Source organism: Ammodytes marinus, assembly GCF_949987685.1.
Source record: "Ammodytes marinus genome assembly, chromosome: 21".
Lineage (NCBI taxonomy): Eukaryota > Metazoa > Chordata > Actinopteri > Uranoscopiformes > Ammodytidae > Ammodytes > Ammodytes marinus.
In genome coordinates this window covers 11,213,953-11,236,345 of record NC_137225.1, presented here as the reverse complement: position 1 = coordinate 11,236,345, position 22,393 = coordinate 11,213,953, and the positions used below count along the sequence as shown (strand labels likewise).

General features: G+C 41.2%; 1 protein-coding gene across 1 annotated transcript; it reads left to right on the top strand.

Annotated features, from left to right (window-relative positions):
- The first annotated feature begins 3,242 nt into the window (after positions 1-3,242).
- On the top strand, positions 3,243-21,963 carry tlcd4a (TLC domain containing 4a). Its single transcript, XM_080049887.1, has 7 exons — positions 3,243-3,592; positions 6,698-6,867; positions 10,939-11,028; positions 13,567-13,625; positions 13,794-13,888; positions 18,403-18,476; positions 18,783-21,963. The coding sequence occupies exons 2-7, from the start codon at positions 6,713-6,715 to the stop codon at positions 19,099-19,101; spliced, it is 792 nt and encodes a 263-aa protein (XP_079906013.1). The 5' UTR covers positions 3,243-3,592; positions 6,698-6,712; the 3' UTR covers positions 19,102-21,963.
- The last annotated feature ends 430 nt before the right edge of the window (positions 21,964-22,393 follow it).

Genomic DNA, 22,393 nt, shown 5'->3' with positions numbered 1-22,393 from the left:
TGTGTCCCCCCACAGAAACAGTGTGTACTGTGTGGTCACCAGGGATCATGTTGCACTTAAAGGAAGGTAGCTATGTAGCCTTGCTGTTTGTAGAATTCAGCCAGCTGTCACTCTGGAACGAAATCAACATATTAATTTCAATAAATGTGATGATCTTTTGCAGTACATTATGAAAATAGGAAGCTTTTATTTTGAATTTAAGGAACAAAACTTTTTTTTTACAGTCTAAACTAAATGTGCAATTTTGAGTTAATATTCTTATCCCCAAACTATCACTCTCCAACACTGTCACCAATGTTAAATGAGTCACCCTTAGCATGCACAAGCAACATGCCAGAGCACGTGCACTGAGGTCACCAGGTTATCATGTTACACTCGTTACACCCAGGGGTGGATTACTGCAGGGGCACACCGGGCACAGGCCCAGGGGCCCAAGGGCTCAGGGGGACCCTTAGCCAGAGACACTGTTAGTAACTTTTCATGTCACATAGTCAAAGAGCTCAGTCACTGATGTCAATAACAGGATCCAAAAAGGAATAGCCTAAATATAAGGATATACTTATTAAAATGTAACAAGATAGAAATCATCATGGGCCCCTCAATTAGTAGGGGAGAAATACAAAAGCAAGTTAAAAACAACAGCATTAGTAGCTCTGTCTAAGGGGCTTCATGAGGGGCCTTGAAGGCCCCCTCACACATACAGAAATAAGCTTTCTATGTGTGAGTTCTAAATAGTTCCTTCTGCATCTCAGGATTTGATATAGCCTCTCAAAGTGCACCAGACTGATACATTTTACTTTAAAAAGGTAAAAAAAAATCCGGGGGGGAGGGGACATGCCCCCGGACCAGGCCCCCAGGACACTGCCTTCTTCGAGCAGCCAGCATGGACAGGTGGCCACGCCTGGCATTACACGCATTAGACTGTCTGGGACTGGTCCGTAAAACAAAATGGAGATCTATGGAGCCCAGCCCCATTCATTCCCAATACAATTTCGTCAAACAAGAATGTATCTCCGCTACATTTTTTCTGGATATCAATCAAAGGCTAATACTTTTCTTTAGACCATGTACTAATAGGATGGAAGTTTTCGCTTTTCAGAACGTCACCGAAAGCGTTTTATAGTCGTTTTATTTTCAGTTTTAGCCGTTAGGCGTGTAGCCGCTAAAAGGAGTCGTAGTGAAACAACCGTTGCTTCGGCCGGCCCGGCCTCCGATGGCGGGAGGAATCTTTGTTTATCACTATATTACTTTACGACGACTGGGTGTAATTTAAATATTACAGATAGAGAATCATCGGGGATTAGTAACTTATACTTCCATGGTCGATAAACAATGCAACTGTGCTCGTCCCGCTTAGCTTAATGCACGGACCTATTATAACGTTACACTGCTGGAGAATGAGTAACGTCACTGCGTGTCATGCTTTAGGGGTGTGTCGGCACCAAAATCACTTCCTGAATGGTCGCCCTGCGCCAATGAGCAGCTTGAATGAATGGCTTCACGTTTCCAACGGTTTTCAGTCCGCTGTCCATTTCTTTATAGGTGCATGCCCCGGACCCCCCAAAAGCGTACAGGGTCCCTCCAACAGTATCCCAAAATCCTGTGGGAAATACTGACTTCCTTTATATGTTTTTGCCATTAATTGTATATCCACTCCTCCCTATCCTGACTGGATAGGGAGGAGTGGGGGGCCCTTTAAGAGTTTGTGCCCAGGGGCCCATTATCTCATAATCCGTCTATGGTTACACCTAATGGTGCCTGGTGCTGCCTCACTTGGGTTGTTTCCTGGAGGTGTTCCTAGACACCATACTATAGTTTAATTAAGCTTGTTTATTCGATATGGGTATGGGAAATGTTCCCAATAACACAAACTGTAACTATTTTGCTTGCTATTTACCTTACACAACCATAAGACATGCCTGTGACTAAAGAAACGCCACTTGAACAGAAAAAAATGACAGTGTCAACTAATGGGATTAGGTAAAGATGCAGTATTTGTGCTGGATCAACATATGGCTAGTTAAAGCTCTAATAAAATACGGTGAAAGTTCATACAGGTGTTTGTTTACATTTGCCGTATGTCCACCCAATGCTTGCTCAGTAGTCAGAGTTAATGTTTTTCCAGCAGTGAAGAGGTGGAGGTTAAGAGTTTATTAGAGAAAAGTTTGACACTTTCTTTTACAGTAAAAAAATAGTTTTTTGTTTTGTTTTATGCATTCTGACTATCTGTTCTCAATTACCAGTGCTCTGTTGATTGCATGTGACCAATAACAAGTGCCTGGTGTTACCAAATCTAACAGCTACTACGCCTCAGTTCACTATAGGATGCACGACTGCAAATCAGCTCCCTACAGTGATGTAGGCCTTGCTTGTTGAATTCATAGGAGATGTAGCCTTTTTATATTGCAAGCCACCGGTCATTTAATCTGTCATCTGCCCTCTGGTAACTTGTGTATGGGCTGACTCTACACTATGGCTTGCTGCTGTCTGAGGAAGGACAGTGAACCATGACATCAGTGGTTTAATGAGACACATTTGGAGGTGAAACTGCTGCTGTCCCTTTGTCCTGTCTGGAATGTCCTCCGTCCGGTTGTGTTTTTTTCCTGAGGGCTATGAGTATCTATATAGCCTCTCACTGAATGACACACACATTTTTGCCTGCAGCCACATAATAGTATCCGGGTAACCTTGTAGCCTACATCTGAGGCCACTCATTCATTGGGCCATTCGGCATTATAAACTGTGCAGAATGAGTGTGGAAAACATTGCATTTGGCAAAAAATAAAGATCAACATTATGGAATGGGTTCAGTGATGGGATAGCATTTAAAAAAGCCTCAAAGGAATGACTGTGACGTGAGGACCTAGTCAGCCATGGTTGTAGTTTCCTGTACTGGAGCTATCCTGGTCTGATTTTTTTTTATTACCCTGGATGAGTTCAACCGGCCTTGGCTATATATAGACACTGTGAGGTGTTCTTGAGGGCAGTGTGCAAGAGAGAGAGAGAGAGAGAGAGAGAGAGAGAGAGAGAGAGAGAGAGAGAGAGAGAGAGAGAGAGAGAGAGCGAGAGAGAGAGAGAGAGAGTGTATGTGTATCTTTAAGAATACAGCTGTAACTTGAGCCCTGTAGGAGAAAGAGAGACAAAAGAGAGAGAGAGAGAGAGAGAGAGAGAGAGAGAGAGAGAGAGAGAGAGAGAGAGAGAGCCAGAGCCAGAGCCAGAGAGCCTGAGCCAGAGAGAGATGTGTGTATGGTGTGTTCCCTGAAACACCCCCTCGACCAGTTTTGTAATCGAGCGTCGAGCTGCATGATCTGCACCTCTGCAACCATGCACGTTTCACGTTGGACGGGATTCTCGGTTAACACCGCAAAGCTGCCAACAAACACACGGAGCTCCGGTCCCGCTGCATCCCCCACAAGTTGCTAGCGCTGTGTGTGTGCTTTTCTGTGGAGCAAGAGGCCACCGTGTTTATGAAAAACCAAAATGACTCGACATGGCCTTGGCTTTGACTCAACATTCGGATTCGCGAGCGACCCTGGGAACCGTAACCAGTTGAGGGAGTGAGGTGCAAAACATTTTTAATGAAAGTCATACGGTGAGTCCATCTGGGATCTTGCGTTGCCACTGTATTCCCTTTTTAAAATCTGTGGCTGTTACGCAAAAAAAAGAGGAGGAAAACCAGCCCGCGATCGAACCTGTTATTTTTCTTTCCCCCTCAACACATTTGAACATCAACAGCATCTGGGCGAGCAATGCAGCGTGGATTGGCCCTGCATGTGTTATTCTACGGTGTTTTTGAATGTATTAGAAACAGGCAGCACATCGCTTTGCTACTCGGTCGGTGACATGTTTGCCTCGGGCAATGGATCTGTCCTGCATCTCGATAATGTGATCCGCGGTGATGCGCATAGCCAAGTTATTTTCGTTGTGGGGGGCTAGCGTTTCCTCGTCACAGGGAAAAGGTCCACCCGTGTTACGCAAGAGCAGGACCGTATCCTACAACGCTGCCAGTTGCAAAACAGTCAGAAGGGAAACCTGTTTCAGTGAAAATATTCACGACTTCCCAGTAAACAAACCAGTCCGATCTCTAAAGGCGGGCCCAAACATACCAGCAGTATCAGTCAGTCGAGACGACCATAAAGTAGTCCGGGTCTAGACTGGTTAACACTGCTCAGGGGTCATGGTCATGGAGGTAGCCTAATTCAGGGTTAGTTATCTCTAAACTCATTATTTCCCTCCCTTTGTTAATGCTATACAGTTCCACTCTGACATATCCACATCTGATGTTATCATTTCTGACTACACTTTATGTTGTTGGAGCAAAGGGGGTTAGCCTGTTTAAAAACATCAGCACAAGTTATGTTGATGTTTTTAGATAGGTCTGTATTCAAGGTGCAATAAAAAGCTAGCCCTCTCTTATTGCTTAACACATTCAGGCTATCAGGAAGTGTGCATGCAGGTTGTTTTCCTTTATAGGCTACCTCAAAAGACGTGTGGTTTCCCTTGGTAACATATAACCACAATATCCTATTCAGTTTTAAACTTGTGCAGTTCATTAGAACCTCAGCAAATGCACCGTTTTTTTCTTTTGGGTGTTGTTAACATACTGTACATTTGTGATTGAAAGCAGAGTGTGATTTGCTATAAGCTATTACACCAGTAGCCAAGTGCTTTGTTTCTGGAGGAGCTTCAGCTGTTTCCCCTACTGTATTCTTTAGTCGTCCGCGGTAACCATTTGCCCTTGGCAGCAGGGTCCTGACCTACAGGACGTAAAACAAGCTGTCGCCGTGCTTTGTAAGAAATGGCTGAAGCCGCAGCCTTACATGGATATATACAGATATCACCTCAGTCAAAGTCACAAAGGATGGACTCTTTAAGTAAAGCCTATCTAATATCAAAAACATAATTGCCTTGCATCATGCTGCATTAAAGCACTGGTGCTGCTCATTGATGCATTACAGGGAAGGCAGAAGGAGAGGGCTCAGTGGGAAATGGCCTTTCACTTCCCTGGTGACTTTTTTTCCCCCGGGCTACAGTGCTTCAGGGACGTAAACACTATGTCTGTCTGTTTCAAGCATGTGTGTGGTGAAAGAAGGAAACAAAAGCAGGTGGGTTAAAAAAATCACAGAGGCCACAGCTCCAGGGACTAGGATGTGTGGTTTGTGTGTGCCTGTGTTGGTGGGAGATACTGTGCTCTATTGCTGGGGAAGGTGTCAGTGTGTCTTTAAACTAAACTGACCCAGCCAAATGAGCCCATATGCAAATAGCTCAACACTTGTGAAACAGTTCACTGGCCTACAAGCCAACCAATGTGCTTGCAGAGCTGCTAATTCTGGATCTTTGTTGTCTTCTGGAGAATAGTTCACTTTTGACTCAAATATAGGCTACTGTAGATATGATACTGAGATTTTTGGTGTGGCTAGAGTCCATGGAGTTATGCTACACATAATGTTGCTCCAAGGCCTAGATTTAGCATTGAATGACATGTATGAAATGGATTTTTATGGATCCATCCCGTGCTGATCACCCCTATACATACCCATATCCCACTCTCAGTTTCAAAGCCATTGCTGACCCTTGTCCATCTGGGATGCTCTGATAGCAACACTGTGATACACTAAATGAAATAGAAATATTAGCCTGTAGTAGTAGTGGTTGTAATGGGAATTTCAGCTTGTGATAATATCGTTACTTTTTTTGTAAATGGCTGGAGAAAGCATAGGCATTGGGATCATATTGTCCATTTACTGATGTTGCTTTCATAATACTTCAGTTCAGCCAAATGGACTATTGTGACAGGAGTAGGGATATTTATTAGAATTTCCCTGTGGGCATACATGGCGTACAGAGTACAAGTACAGATCTCCAACACACAAGCACCAGGCTGGGTATGTGGATTATCAGTGTTGATCACTAACCTAGTCATTGTGTCGTTGGTTGTTTTCAAACAACATGCCATTCATTTCGTATCTGAAAGAAGGTGTGTGTATGTGTGTGTGTGCCTGGCTATGATTTTGGTAGAAGCTGTGTGTGCCAAAACCACAATAAAGAGTTTCGGCACGCAGGCGGCGGCGTGAATTGAAGCTCCTTCTTTACAGTCTCAAGAGCCACCCTTCCTCTGTAACATTAGTTAAATAAAAAGATAAAGAAGCAGACGAAGAAGCAGAGTTGTCGATTAGTTACCGTCAAAATGTCTGTGATAGTTTTATCTATCTTTTTGGGTCTGTCAGAGGCAGCTCTCCTACAGAAGTTAAACATTAACTGGGCCCATACTGGCATGTGTGATGTATGACTCATTGTAGACATCCAAGGTCCAACACCAAACACATTAGCTGATGTAAACATATAATAATTAAAGCTATAGTGCGTAACTTCAGCCGCCACCTCGCAGAATTCTGAAAAATGACAAGAACACTGTCGCGCATCTAGCCTTCGGTGATCGTGCGTGGATTTTTTTGTTGTTCCAGGTTTTTTTCTTAGCAGTAGAATCAACAACTGAAACATTTCTTGGGGGATTCTTGGGATTTTTCTGAGCTCTTGCGGCAGTGTCAAATCACACCAGTGACACTAATGAGATCCCTTAGTGGTGCTGATAGGCTTAATCATCTTTGTGTCAACTGTAAAGTGTCTTTGTAGAGAAACACAACTTTTCCAGTTTTCTTTCTAACCTTGGCCCTCCTTCTCTGCATTCCTTCCACAGTGTGATCGGGTGGCCATGGACCCGTTCAACCTGCTCATCCTCACCATCTCGGTGAGCAGCTTCTTCACCTTCCAGTGTCTCTTCCACAAAGTCAGCCCCTGGATGTCCACACGCATCAGCACCAGCTTCCTCAACCTGAGTGACAAGCAGAAGGTGGAGTGGAACTCAAGGTGATCTGAATTATTGATCAAAGACGTGACCTGAATCATTGATAATAGACTGGAATGTTTACATGCTTTATGCTATGCTGTGAAACTCTGCCCCTTAGCTCAGATCTGGGAAGGAGGGGGGGGGGTATTTTAAGGGCCATATAAACATCCCGCTAGCCGTCTGCTGACTTGTAATTTAGCGTACGCGCAGTTTAATTCATACTCCAAAACAAGTGGACTTGTGGTCCACGGTTGCTCACTTTGCGGGAGCCACACGGCTCCATCTGTGTACCATGATTGTTGTTAGAAGAAGTCTAAGGTGTCAGCATGAGGGAAGTTAATAACACACTGTAGGAACACACAAGCGTGGAGACCTTCACCAGAATGAAAGAGCAATAAGTACAATATGTGACTCCGCAGAAAATGTATTCAAATTTCACCAACTGGACAGTAGTGTGGGGTAACACATTTATAAACTAGAGCATTGTGCAATTGGAGCGCCTTCCAAACTGACAGGGCGCACCGCCTTTACAAATTTGGGCTGCACCTGCTCGACTGCCAAGGGTTCCACGGGTTTGGCCGGATGACGATTTTAATGTCACGCATGCCAAAACACGCCTTCACTGCGCGGAGAGTATGATTTGGCCTTTAGCCGGGTCGAAAGATATGCACTTCACAACCCCCACATCTCCTGTGACACTGGTATCTTACTCACCAGTAGGATGCAGTGTATATTTTCCAATGTTTGCTTAACATGCCACTGCTTCAAGGTGCGGGCGGCCAGGCCTGGTTGAACTTCATAGGAATGTTGTTTTGAGTGCATTTTCTTTCAGCTTTTCTTTGACAATTGTCAATTTAACCTTATCCTTTTTACATTCAAGCACCCATCTCAGCTTAGCATTTACAGATTCTACAAAGCATGCCAAATCCTCTGCTTTTTCATACAACACTATATTTATGCCTCCTGTTGCCATCATTCTCATTGGGTACGGTAACATTTTACTCGCCAAGTTCACCGCTGACATCATGTGGTGCATGCAGCTCGTGCAGTCAGACTCGCATTAAACAAATCCCCCTAGTTTAAAGTTGTAATCCTAAAATGTTCATGTCATAATTTCATAGCGCTAGTTATTCAATTTATTTGGTCTCTCTGTAAAAACTCATAATCATATGCTCTTCACCACTGACTGTGGCCAATCTACAATGATGATTTCAGTTTGGCAGTAAAAGAATGAAAGTAAATATTATTAAATAAAGGCGTAATCTCTCTCCAGCTGTCAGATCCACTTTGTCGCATTTAATCAATGGAGCTCTCTTTTTTTTTTCGTACATTTCATCAGTCCAAACAAATAAACAGACACACCAGTCGGTAACGCTTCAGGGCCACAGACTTGTTCACAGTGATGACTAGACCATTGGATCAGATAACAACCAAAGTGACATCTAGTTAGTCCAGCCGGTATTTCATGTGCCAACTTGTGATGGGAAGACTGCAGATATACTGAAGCAAACAACTAGATCGGAATGAAAAGATGGCACCGCGTTGAGTGAGACACAGACAGGCTGCTGTGATCTTTAAGCGCGATGAGAACAGTGGAAGCTCCACTCTGTAGATTGAAGGCCACTGTGTGTCTGGCGGGGAAGAGTGTTATTAAGTGGGGGGTGGATGCAGCCTGATCTACTTGCATGTGTCACTCTCTCTTTTTCTATTTCTCACATCCTCAGTTCATCACTCATGAGAGCCCCTTTGAAATTGAAATGGCCACACTAGGGTTGTAAAATTCCGGGAATTTTCAAAGTTGGAAACTTTTCATGGGAATTAACGGGAATTTATGGGAATTAACGGGAATTTTGGGAATTAACGGGAATTTTGGGAATTAACGGGAATTTACTAAATTTAAAGCAACCCAAATGCACTAAATTCTCCTAATTATGTTATTTCAGTCCAGGCAAACGTTCTAGACTGTAAAAAGCTGTTTTTCCAACTAAGTTTTAATATATTTATGAACATTTAATTTCAAATCAGATTTTTTCTGAAGTTTATTGAGATACCCAACTTGATATCATATATTGATTTTTACTAGACCAGGTTTACAGAGGCTTCAACTGGGATTTTAAATATAGTTGGGGACAATATATTTTAGCATAATCTTGACTAAAACAACCAGATTTTATGCAAGTACACTTGGCAAATTGCACATAGCACACATCCTACTGCAGGAGTACTGAGGCCACGCCCCCTACGCTCTGTGCATTCCTCCATCACATGGGGGGCCTACCTACTTCCACTCAATTTTCATTTCACTTCAGTAGTCAGTCTAGGGGTGGTGTGTGTTCATGGAATCTGCGCGGCCAAATTTTTGGTTATCCAATCAGCGAACAGAGCGAGTGGCTGAGAACGATGACGTCGAAGTCGCGCTCCAGTTTCAGTTGAATGCTGCGTTCGTTTATACTCGGAACTCCAAATTTCCGACTTGGTAGTTCCGAGTTCCGACCCGTCTGTGTTCCAGTACATCTGCTCGCGAAAGTATGGACGCCTACAACCTTTCTCATCCAAATAATTTAACGTTAAGCTCTAGCAAGTTACTGTTGCCAGGTACCGGTAGATCCATAGAATACAATATGTAGTGAAGTCGGAAATTTCCGAGCTCCCTGTACAACTGAAACGCACCGTCAGAAGGCGGCTCATGACATACGTCTGACCAAACGTGATGCGATTGGTTGGCTAATCCAGAGTGGCACTAGGCAGATCCAATAGTTTTAAACTTCAACAGACACCCGCCCCCAAGTGAGTGAACGTTTGCCAATTACAGCACTTCCAGACCTTCTGTACAAATGAAATTAAGTACGATGGTCTGGTTGGACCAGGCTAAGGCATTTGACTTTATTTATTGAATGGGTGGGGTGAGACTGATGAGTAATATTTTACTCGACATTCATCTTTTTGTTGTTCAGTGAAATTATTGATTGTTCATAAAATAATCAAAACTTGATAAAGTTCTTCTTACAAATAAATCTGTTCAAATGTAATGTGTTTTGATTGTATTATTTTGCATGGATGTCTGCCTATGACAAAATGTAGTGTTTATATGTTTAGATTTATGTTTGGTTATGAAACACTTCATTTAAATTACCGCCATTTAGTTAATTCCTATAATTTCCGATTTTGAATATTCCCAAAATTCCCGAGCGAAAGTTCCCGTGGAAAGTTTCCGGAAAGTTTCCGGTAATTTACCGGAAACTTTCCACCCCTTTGCAACCCTAGGCCACACTCTCATGGTTTATGAGCGAGTGAAAATGAGTGATTATTAGTGGAGATGTATCGGGGTTTTTTGGGATCCCCATTAAAGGTGCAGTCAGCCATTCTGCAGAACATTTGTTGTCAAAATCACGTTTTCTCAAAATCAGTGAACATCTCCTCACAATTTACTACCCATCCGTATTCTGTATGCGCTGGTGTTAATACACAGCCTAGGCTCTGTAGACAGGTATGTAAACAAAGGGGGCCCACCGTAGCCAGCAACATGCCTGTTTACAGAGCCTAGGCTGTGTTTTATCACTGGATTTTATTTTAGCTAACGCAGTACGTACAGGTAGCGTATCATGAGGAGATATTCACTGATTTTGACAAAAGGTGATTTTAACAACATGCATTTCCAAGAATCACTGACTCCACGTTTAAGGCCTGCGACTTAGTGGATTCTGTTCAGACATTCTTACAGTCAGTGCCGCTGTCATTCTGACTGTCACACTGGCTGCCTGTTGGGCTGTCTCACCGTGGTAAAGACTGACTGGGACTGTGCGCCGCTGTGCCTGACCCTTCAGCAGTGTTTAATCTCTTAGTCTAATTGGTCAGAATCTGTGTGCAGCCCTGACAAGCAATCAGTTGATTCCATGCGAGTCAAAAAAAAAGAAAAAGAGTCTCTCTAAACCAGAGAGCAGCTCTGAGGCACTTTTCAGGATTAGAAAAAGATAAAAATGTACTGTTCCTTTTCAGAAAGCGTATTGAATAGAATTTCTGTGGCACGTGTAAGCCTCTGCCCTTGGTGGATCATCACAGCTGTTTTTTTTTTGCTTTGGTTGTCATTTCAGGACGGTGTCAACGTTTCACGCACTGCTGGTGGGAATCTTCTGTCTCTACATCTTGTGGTTTGATGATCCCGTCAATGAAGACCCAGTCTGGTGAGGGCTTCGGATCACATGTTTTTAACTTTTAAGATTTCAATGCTTAATATTAAGTTATTGTCGGCTTTTTGTCTACAAGTGGCCCCATCATTGTCCAGTCACATAGCTCAGCAAAGGTAGGCAGGCACAGCAGGTTCGTCAAGATTTGGAATTGTTGGAGCGGTGTTCATGGGGTTCTACTTCTAGCAAAAGAGATTCCAGATGTATAAATAACCTTTTCAATATCAAAACCACAAGAGCAAAAGAGTAAAAAGTCAAATGGTGACTTTTCAAATGTTAGCATATCTTGCTCATTCGCTGAATAGCTTCTGTTGTAAATTAGCATTATTTCAAAGGCCAATCGTAACTGTTAGCACATAACTAACTTCAATATTATGAGGTGTCATGGAATTGAAATACCAACCTTTAAAAGATGAAAATATAGTCAATTAATACGAGGTGACACAATGTTTAAATACAAAAATAGAACAGATCTTTAATGTTTGCAAACATGAGTCAAGACAACAATCAAGCAATGGGATTGTGTGAAATGACCACCGATAGGCGGTCATACAGAGAGTTTATAGGGAAATCTAATTACGCACGAACATTCCAGCCTACGTACAAGATTCTCCTCAGTCAGAGAATTGTTAAGCCTGATTTATACTTGTGCGGCTTTGCGCCTCTGCGTTCTCTGCGGACACCGAACGTTCTCATGAACCGTTGGTAGTAGTTTCGCCCGTGTCGCAGATTGCACACTGCACTTTTGATGTTATCGGCGAAATCCGTTGCTAAACAAATGAAAACTGGAAGATTTTGAGTTTGATGACAATGAGGAAGAGCTCCTGTGCTGTTGAAATCCCTCCTTTTTGCTTTGATGCCCAACCAAACCTCTGCGGCGTCTGCGGCATCTGGCGCGTAGTCACAATTTTCAGTTGGTACGCGGCGGGGTCTGAGGCCACCGCACAGGCTCTCTGCGGCTCCGCGGAGGCTCTGCGCACGCGGTACCGCACAAGTATAAATCAGGCTTTAGTTATCTTACAGACAGAGCTCCGGAGCCATCTCAGTCAAAACATACATTCCCGTGCGCCGTTTGAGTATCTCAGAACATAATCAGAACATAACAACCTTCACCATACGGTCAGAACCTTCACCATAAGGTCAGGTCAGAACTTTTGTTGATTAACTTATGCTTATTTAGAGTCACGATGACATTAGTCTTTATATAAACACATAATTATTATGACTGTAATAAACAATTCCACAACAGAGGGTTTAGAGGTTATATTAGAAAAAGCCCTGTTTAGCACTGTTTGGGAGCCATGATTTGCCTATTAGTTAGGTGAATGATTTGAAGACCTTTACACTCCTGTTCCATTTGTCAAACTTCCAGGGTCAATCCTAATTCTCAATACAAAGCTTGTTTTAAAGAATGCCGAAATGTCATTGTATTATGTTTGAAATTATATCTTAATTACAATTTTATTTTGTCGGTACCTTACTATAAAACTAAAGCTGCTTAACTGTGCTGCTTATTTTCATGTCACTTGTGAGGATAATGACTTTTAGCTTTAGCTTAAGCTTCGTAGCATTTTTAAGACCTTTTTACATGTTCTTTGTTAGTTAACCTTGAAAAAGGTTAAACTTGTTGTTAGTTTACTGTAGAATGTTAACTAACAAGAAGATTATGAAGTCAACTGGTGACATAGTTTCGAGCCAACTCAAGGATTTAGCGGTAGCTTGTAAGCTAGCTAGAGCTAAAAAAAAAAAAGAATCTACTAGAAATGAGAATTTAGCCATTAGTTTTATTCCAAAGCAATGACATGTAATCCACCACAAGTTTTGAATTGGTTTACTTACTCGGGCCAGGTGCTGTCTTTTTTAAATGTGACCTGTACACTCTTCAAAATTAGTTTGGGAGGAGCAGCCTAGCTGATTATGTGGGTGAGTCCCAATTGAAACGTGCCAAATAGGCTATTATCTGTGGTCAACAGTCTTGTGGCAATGTTAATCTTCTTAAGAAATAAAAAAATAAATCAGCAAGTTGTCTTTGTCATATTTAATTGATATAACAGAAAGGAAAATAACACACAGTGTATGCCTAAAACACTTCAGAGCGCCTTCTGAATTTATGTGAGTTTCCTAACCAGTCTGAAAACAGTTGAGCCTATTCATTTACCCCTACTTTCCTCAACCCACATGGACATCTGCTGTCCTGACCATCCATTCGTTCTAAACTTTAGTATCCCTCCTGGCTATACGCTGTCCTATGTGTTCATTCACTCCTTATCCCTCATAATCGGCAGCTGACTCCTGCCTACAGGAACATGCAATGTAAGAGAACATACTGATTAAATGATAAATTGACATAACAATACAACAGAACAACTACCACAAATGCATGATCATTATGAATGGGACATCACTGTAGGGAAATGAACAGGCTTTACAATGGAAGGGGACATGACATAAACTGGACATGGTTGCCCAAAATATAATCACTACATACACCTAACCCTATGGACTTTTTAAACCAAATGTGTTTTTGTTAAATAGGGGAGATCCTACGCTGGTGAAGACAAATGTTGCCATCACAACAGGCTACCTCATATCTGGTAAGAGAAATGTACAGCTTATACGGGTAATCTCTGTCTCGGAAGTATTTCTAAGTTTATGGTATCTTTTTAATCAGTTATGTGTGTGCTTGAACTGTTTTGATAGCACAAATGACTTGTCTCTGATCTCTATTTCTTTCTATCTTCCCCTGTACTTTTGTGTTCCAGATCTGCTGCTTATATTTTACTATTGGAAGGCGATAGGCGACAAGTTTTTTGTAGTTCACCATCTGGCAGCATTGTTTGCTTACTACTATGTACTGGTGAGTGCCCTATTGTCCAATAGCAGAACATGCAGGCAAGATGGGAAGGAGACAACCAAGGGTGAACAGCTGTGTCCCGTCAAGCTGGGTCAGTTGTATTTAGTCAGTGTCCGTGATTGTCCCCCGTGCAGACATGCATATTACTGTATATGGGTTATTTAAATATGCTCAAGGCAAAGTCAGCATAGTCCATACACTGTGCAATGTGATGTAACCCAAACTGTGCGGAAAAACGTTGTGTGCCAAAGAAAGCAATTGCAATGGTTGGCGAGTTACTAAATCAGCTGCTGTATTTAATGTCCTTGAGAAGCGAGTGCGTGTTCCAACATGACTCATGGTGTGCTTGATAGGATTTGGCATTATAAGGATGTGTTTATACTTTATTTTTTTTTACTTGCCTGGTAATAATGACTGATGTCAAAAGCAACAATATTGATAATTGCGGGTTTCAGCCAGGTTGGTTTGACATTTTCACTCAGGTTGAGCAATTGTTGGAGCTGCACTGCAATGCCATGATGGATGAGCCTTCCCTATTTGGTATGATGGCTGTCAGAGGGTCTTCCTGTATCAATTCTGCATGGAATTTAGCCCGATAATAATCTCACAACTCATCTGAAGTACTGGCTCATTAAGCGACCCATTGGTTACTGCTGCACTGCCGCTACACGCAGTGGGCATTATTTAGATAGATATAGAAACAGTTTTGCGTACTCAGCGTTGATGGGCAGTGCTGTTCACTCTTGGTTCTACCTGACACCCTCTAGGTCGCCAGGATCTGTGGATAATTATAATGGAGATGAATGACTATGGTATTTTTTGCATGTAATGCTCAATGATGGTACTGGCTGATGAACCCCCCCTCCCCCTCCCCGTCTCACCTTGCGCTTATAATTTCTGTGCTATAATTTCACTGACCCCCCCTCCCTCCCTTTTTAATGTTGTGTGAATCTGACATAAGCTGAACCCTTTCTGAGCTTAGCGCAGCAGAATGCCTACTTGTTAACATCTGTGTGCATGCTGGCAGTTCGAAAGCGTTCTCCACAGGGCAGGGTTCCTTTCTTGCTCCTGTGCATGCCAACAAGCAAGCATTTAACCTTCTTAATTACTTACCTGCCTATATCTACAGTACTTTCCACCTGTCGTCTGTATTTGTGCCAGAGCCTAGTTCTGCCTCTTTCTTTTTTTCTCTTCCTTAACACTCCTCCTGAGACTCCCCCGATGAGGGAAAACTGACAAAGCCACTCAAATAGTGTCATCTGCTCGATCACCACCAGATAGCCAGGCTCTTTTTTCATAATACCATGTTGAATGCATTCTGCCAGGTGTACGTTATGGGTCTGAAACACTTACATAATTACTTTTGAGAATGCTTTTAAAAGTATTTTCTTTATGCCCCTTTTTATTTCAGTTAAGTAAACACAGACTCCAGATTTACCCCCCAACTACATTCCAGTCACTGGCTGGATTTTTCTTTTTCAATAAGATAGTGACATACATCAGACTTTCCCACATGTCTGTCTCTAAGCAACAATAACGATTAGATTAAATCGGTGTCACATCGTTAGAAAAATTAAATAGATGATGATGTATAATTTGACTGTAAATCCAGCCTTTTATGTGGAGAAACAGAGCAAGCACCTGTTTCCTAACCCATCTTAGCTAAATGAGATGAAGCAGGCCATACTGTTACTGGACACTCATGACTGTTTCCTAAGACTAGATCCCAAAATAAGTGTGTGGGATAACAGAATGATTGCTCCGCATGAGCCAAATGTGAGAAAAATAAATCAAAGATACAAACAAAAGCTGTACTGAAGCCATATTAGATTTGCTGTTTATTAAAAAAAAACTACAACCGTGATGTCATTTTCATTTGATTCAGTTTTGTACCTGGTCAAAGTTGTCCTATGTTGTCAAAGTCTTATTAGTTACTGTGTTGAGTGTGTTAATGTGGACATATTCATGTCAAATGGATAATAAATTCCACTTACTCAATATGAATAGTTCACCCTGAGGCACACAGCCAAATGAAGGCCTCATTTAATTTACTTAGAGTTGGGGAAACCTGTATTCAAAGAAAATATATACAAATCAGCTCAATTTCATTAGATGGTTGGTATGTTTTGATTATTAATACTGTTATTTAGTCATTTGAGTAATTTCATAATTTATTTCAAAAGCAGCATAAGCAGTCTTGTTTTATTTAACAAATTGCTTAATCAAAAAGATGGAAACATAATATAACAATACCAGTGTTAATATTAGACGCATGCTTTCTTCTCAGTGTTGTCAGTATTGCTTCTTATTTGCTTCCGGTTGTGGTGGAATCTTTTTGTTTTGTTTTTTTTGTTTGTTATTTTCTTCTAATATATCTGTCCGTCTGTCTCTCTGTCCTCCGCTGACATTAACATAAATAAGCCCCTCTTCAAACCCAACATGCAAAAACTACCAACATCAAGCATCAAGTCGGGTTGTGTCATCCCCGTTCATGCAAAAACTACCAAAAAGGTTGTTTGTCATTAAAAAAAAATTATAAAAATCCCAGAGCAGGCCTTGATCTAGATGGGGACTTCTTCATTCCTGTCTTGTCTGCTTCTATTTGCTGTTGTGTTGCACTGAGCAGATATGATGCCCAGTCACAGTATGGACTTACCAGTTCTTAGAGGTACTAGCATTCTCATGCTAGGTGGAATGTTCACATCGTATTGTACAAAAACTGCAACAATGCAGATATGTGCCCTGATTGAGTCAAGTAGTAAGTATGTTCCAATGACCAGTTTTTTTTTCAGCCCCAACGGTAAGTCTCCTTTCACACGCACGGGCCACTAGCCAAATAACCTTTTAAATGTGTGTTCTCTGTGGATCTTTAAGTGAAATTGAATCCTGTGATTTGTATCTTAATTTTGAGTTTGACTTGTGTTCTATGCGTCCAACGTTGGTAGAACTGAGTCAAATTCTAACTGCAATTAGAGTTAAGATACAAACCACAGCATTCATTCTCTATGCAGCTTTTCAGTCAGAACACTTCATTCAAATGTATTTGGCTAATGGCACAATTTGAACACATGTCAGTGTCCACATTTGATTTTAGTCAAGAGTGCTTGATGATTAAGCTAGGTAGACCGGGTCAACGGTGTTTAGGATTGGGTGTCCTGAAAGCGTATTGCCTCTTAAGATCATCTTCATTCTATTTAAAGCAGCGACTGAAAATGGTCCGATTTTTCGTAAAGTGGAAATTAATATTAAAGCCGTGCAGGTTGATCTGGTCCAGGTCTAAAAATGTGTCTAAAACCTGCTGAAGATGACTAAAGACAACATGGAATTCAGGCCCTGGTCTCCTAGACAGTGAAATGTTCAGCATATTGCTATTTACTCTGCATGGCTTTTGATTGCTCCTTCACATAGTGGCTGGCTTAACGTGTGTATGATTGTACATTGTATGTGTAAAAGCCCGTGCCGTATTGACATTTGCTCAATGCCTTTTTGATAGAGTTAAGTATGTTTTTCTGAGATGAATTGCTCTGCTGTATGGCCTCTACAGTATGGTCCTTTTGGTCCCTGGATGAAAATACATGAAATGCCAGCTAGCAAAAGTTGGTTTATGTTTATAATAATGCACTAGTGATTATCACTTTAATAATTGGAGTGAAGTGATTTATCATATTAATGATTGCAAAAATGCCAGATTTGATTTGGGCATTTTTGCATGTTGCCTCTTGTGTTTGGGTGTTTTAACAAATAGATGATCAAGATATTAGATTTGAATGCCTTTCTATATGAGGCAAAACCATTTTTGCTCAAGTGTGGTACCATTGGCCATTTTCTACAATGGTGGCACGCTCCAGCAAGAATGTCAACATTCCAGACGAGCTATCTGATAATCAAACGGATGGATTGCCGTCAAATGTCAATCCGTACCTTCATGCTCCGTAGAGAATGAACACTGATGATTTGGAGATAAATGTTTCAACAAGCCTTTACAGGGGCTTTGATTAAAATATCTTACTTTACAGGTTCTGTTTTGCAAACATAAATAATCAAAAGTTGTGGGGCAATGTATCTGTCTGGAATTGCTTACATCACCTGTTCTTTTCACTCTTTCTTTATTGTGAGGATGTGTTTCTACTCACAATAGAAAATAAATAAGAGAATGAATCATTAGGAAGTCCATTGAAAGATCAGTTTAATAATGGCCCCGCAAAACTTGAAGGAATAATTGTGTTCCCCCGAGGGAGAAGGCTCTTTTGTTAGATCTGCCAGATAGATCTATATTTAGTGAGGACTTCTAATTTTAGACCCACGCTCCCGCCACTGTAAAAGTCATTCTTAAAATTTTAAATATCATTTGGTTTTGTCTGAAGCTGCTTTGGAATTGTAGACATGCCTTAGCTACCTAGTTACTCTGAGGAGCAGGTGGTACATCAGCTTCATGCCTGCAAATTCAAATGACTCGGTGTCTTGTTTTTGTCCCTTTCATGTTTTGTTGTCTCCCTGTTCTTACCTTGTTCTTCCAGGGCATAGGAATGTTGCCTTATTTTGCTAACTTCCGTCTGCTTGCCGAGTTTTCCACACCATGTGTGAACCAGCGGTACGTAACAACTCACTTATTACCTGGGCTCTTCTTTGAAATTCAGGGTAAACGCTCAATTTACAAAATGTCTGGATATGATATGTCAAACAATGTGCCAGTTGTTAGGAATTTTAATTAAACCAAGGCTCTTGAATGTTTTCCAAATCATTTTTTTAACCATCAATCTGGAAAAGCTAATGTCACACAAGCATACCTTAGAAAGTCCCTGTGTACTTGCCAAGTAACTGGTGATTGATTTCAACATTTTCAGGTTTACATGCTTATCATGCTAGACAGTTTACTTGACTATATGTTGTGTTTCAGCTGGTTCTTCGAGGTACTAGGTTATCCCAGGTCCTGCCGGCCCAACATGGCCAACGGCGTTGCCATGGCACTAGTCTTTTTCATGGTCCGCATCGCTGTCATCCCAGTGTACTACACTCGTATGTGCGCTGTCTACGGCACCGATGCCTACTACCTGGTGCCCTACGGTGGCCGTGTAGCCTGGATCGGCTCCAGTATCTGCTTGGACATAATGAACGTTATGTGGATGCATAAGATCGCCCGCGGCTGCTACAGGGTGCTGCGCTCCGCACGCCGAGAAGAGGCCAAGGAGCTTCAGCAGAATGGGAAGACGGATTAAGGGAACCAGGGTGTCGGTGGTGAGAAAAACGCCTCAACAGAGACAAAAGGATCTTACTCTTGCAGTTTAGACACTTGCCTGTCACACCTGGGACAAGTGAAATTACAGGACTGAATGTAATGAGTGAACTTGAGATTATTATTTTTTTTCTCAGAAAGTGGGCACAGTCACGAGATGTTCATATGGACCATTGAATTGGCCATCTCAAAGCCATGGAATGACCTCTTAGCAATACTCTGTGTGCATGGCCAATTAAGAACAATTTACCACTACACAACAAGGTAGACTCTGGGACAATGGACTCAAAGCCCAACCACAAATTGTCAAAAAGTTTACCGGTCTTTAAAGACTTAAGTGCTCAACAAAAGACTTATGTGTTTTTACAAAAAACAAAAACAAACTCCTGCCTAGAAATTATGAAATATGAGTTAACATTGACAATAAGGTAAAGGTTTGAGGGAACCTCAAAAACATTTAGTGGTTCCTCTGCAGTGGTCTGCCATAAAATCCTCCTCAGATGCCTGTTAAGGAAAAAAGGCACGCATCTCTTTGTCTTCTGTCCTGAGCTTAAAAAAACACATAACTGACACAAAATGGGATTACACCAGTCACAGAGAACAAGTGTGGATAAATCAGTTCATCTCTCACCCACTGTCATTCTGTGAAGATGTTCATTTAAAAAGCCAGCCTTTTAGATATTTATAGAAATATTGTGTCTTGATTTCATTTGTGTTTAAATGTTTAATTTAAAAAAAAATGTGGGGTTGAACGGGCATGGGTTCACCGTATGTAGTGTATTTGTTTGCCTTGCTGGGGTCAAGGCAAATACATTTTGGAAGATACAGATTGATGTAAATGAGACCGCTGTTCCGAGTTTACCTCAGAAATGCTATAAGGGAAACTGAATGTCAATGCTGTGTTTGTGCAATGACATTAAGCAATGCAAGTACAATTTTCTTTTTTAGGTCCCCGTGATTTAACTTAAAATATTACAAAGAAGGGAAACCACGTCACATTGCAAAAACAAATATACATATACACACAGTATGTTGCTGACGCTGTGTTGTGGGAGCCTGCATATTGTTTATTTCAAATTCTTCAAATCATGTTTAAGGGGAAAAACTGACAGGAAGAGCTGATTCAGAATCAGATCCATGGACATAGTCATCTACTCAAAAAGCCCATTTATGCAGGAAGGGTTAGTGGAATATGTGATAAGATTCTGACACTCTTCTAGTTTTTCCCAGCATCAAATGTCGGACATTAGTTTATATAATACTCACACTTCCTATTTATATTTTTTAGGCACTTACAATTGACCTCATGGTAACATTTGCCAACAGGCTGCATGCTGCTATGTTGGTTTTCCATGAAGGAATTGACATTGTTTGCAGCAAATTGAATTCAGAACATGATTTCAGTGAATTCTTTTGAAGAAATAAGAACAATCAACTACAGTATTCAGTTTTTTAAGATGGCAACAGTTCTGTATAAACATATTTTGTAAATGTTTTAGGACAAAGTGATATAAAAAGGTTTGGCCTCGTATAATTATTTGCGATCAGCTGTTAAACATGATGCTGTATGTACTTCCATATTTATTCATTGGATGGCTATAAGGATTGTGTTAAGTTTTTGCATGGACGTGATGAGGAAAAAGGTTGTGAAGATTCTCACGGTTCTCCTCATCTGCTGACTAAGCAGTTCCATGTTAATTATCTGGCCACAAAAAAAAACACATACTTGAATTTGCACTGCAAATGTATCTTTGTATGAGCTGTACATCAAAAGCTGTTGTGAATCTAAAACGGGGGTTGTTAGTATTTGAAGTTCGCCTTGCATTTAAAATGCCTGCCTTTTGAAACCATCTTATGATAACACTTTGAATATTTCGCTACACCGTACTCCTCGCAACATTGAAAACGGTGTGGTTGTCCAGTGATTTACTGGTTTGTTTTCCATGTCTGATGTCTGTCGAATGTGATCTTTTGGCCTTTGTGATAGATCAGTTTCAAATGGGAAAATACCAAGAGCCTTTTCACGGCTGGTCATTTTTGTGCTTTTGTTATGGTTTTAAAATCTAAAAGATTTCTGTATTTGTGCTAGCACTTACGCCATTAATACTCCGTGGTGAAGACTACTTTTCTTCTTCTTCTTTTTTCCCGCAAATCCACAAGCATTTTCATTCAACAGTGCCAACTCACAACCATGATTTAATGGCTCAGATCGATTCTGTTCACATAACCACGTCTCTGCACGCTGAGGCTATGGTGGCTGTAGGAAGAGGCTAGTTTGGCGTTGTGAAACGGAGTGATTGGCCAGAGGCAGTCTATTCGTGAACAGGATGGACTGGACAACTGATTATTGGTGGGGTTACATCTACATCACACTCACTATCTTACACCTTTAGAAATGTGTCAGGATGTAGAGTTTGTTAATATTTCAGTAGTTCAATGGAAACCATGCAAGGGCTGGAGGACTGCAGAAGGGCCAGCTCCAATAGAGCCAGGGGAGGCTCTGTATGCGGGGTCATGCATGGTCAATATGTTTTTTTTTTCTTCATGCACACTCTTTAGCTGCATGTGGTACTGCATGGGGATTGCACTGCAAAGGGAATAGCATATAGCCTACATTTGCAAGACACATTTTGTTATTTGTTTTCTCTTTCTTAGTACACGTACATAATGGTTACTTAAACATTATACTTGTACTGTGCCACATAATGTAATTCACGGATGACGATGATGACATGAATGAGCAGATATGAGGTGTAAAATCCAGCACAGAACTAATCAGCAAGGGAATACTAATCAGCACAGTTTATAACAATCTGGGCAGTGCAAATAAACATTAATCCTATGAGCGTCTTGCATTCTATGCGTATGATTGTCTTTAATTTATTAATCTGATAGACGTAGTAGACATAAAAACAATGCAGATGCAATGGTAATAGCAAGAGCACGGTGTTGCTGTCGCCTGGGGAAACCGGTGTTGGTGTTTTTCTTCTGAATGTTGTGTGAAGGAGAAGTAGGTGAAGTTTTTAGTGACATTCTATGAATGTATTGGAGAAGAGAAAATAATTGTCATTTTCATTTGTTCTTTACAATAAATACCAAATTAACTGATGAGTCAGTGTGATGTGTGTCATTCTGGTTCTAACATGTTTAGCTTGTTCAATGATGAGCCTCTAATGTATAACATATGCAGTGGTCTGCCAAGAACATGATCAAGGTCATTCTTACAGGCTGGGAGATGTTGAGGTAAATACATTTTTAATTTTTAGGTTTTGTTG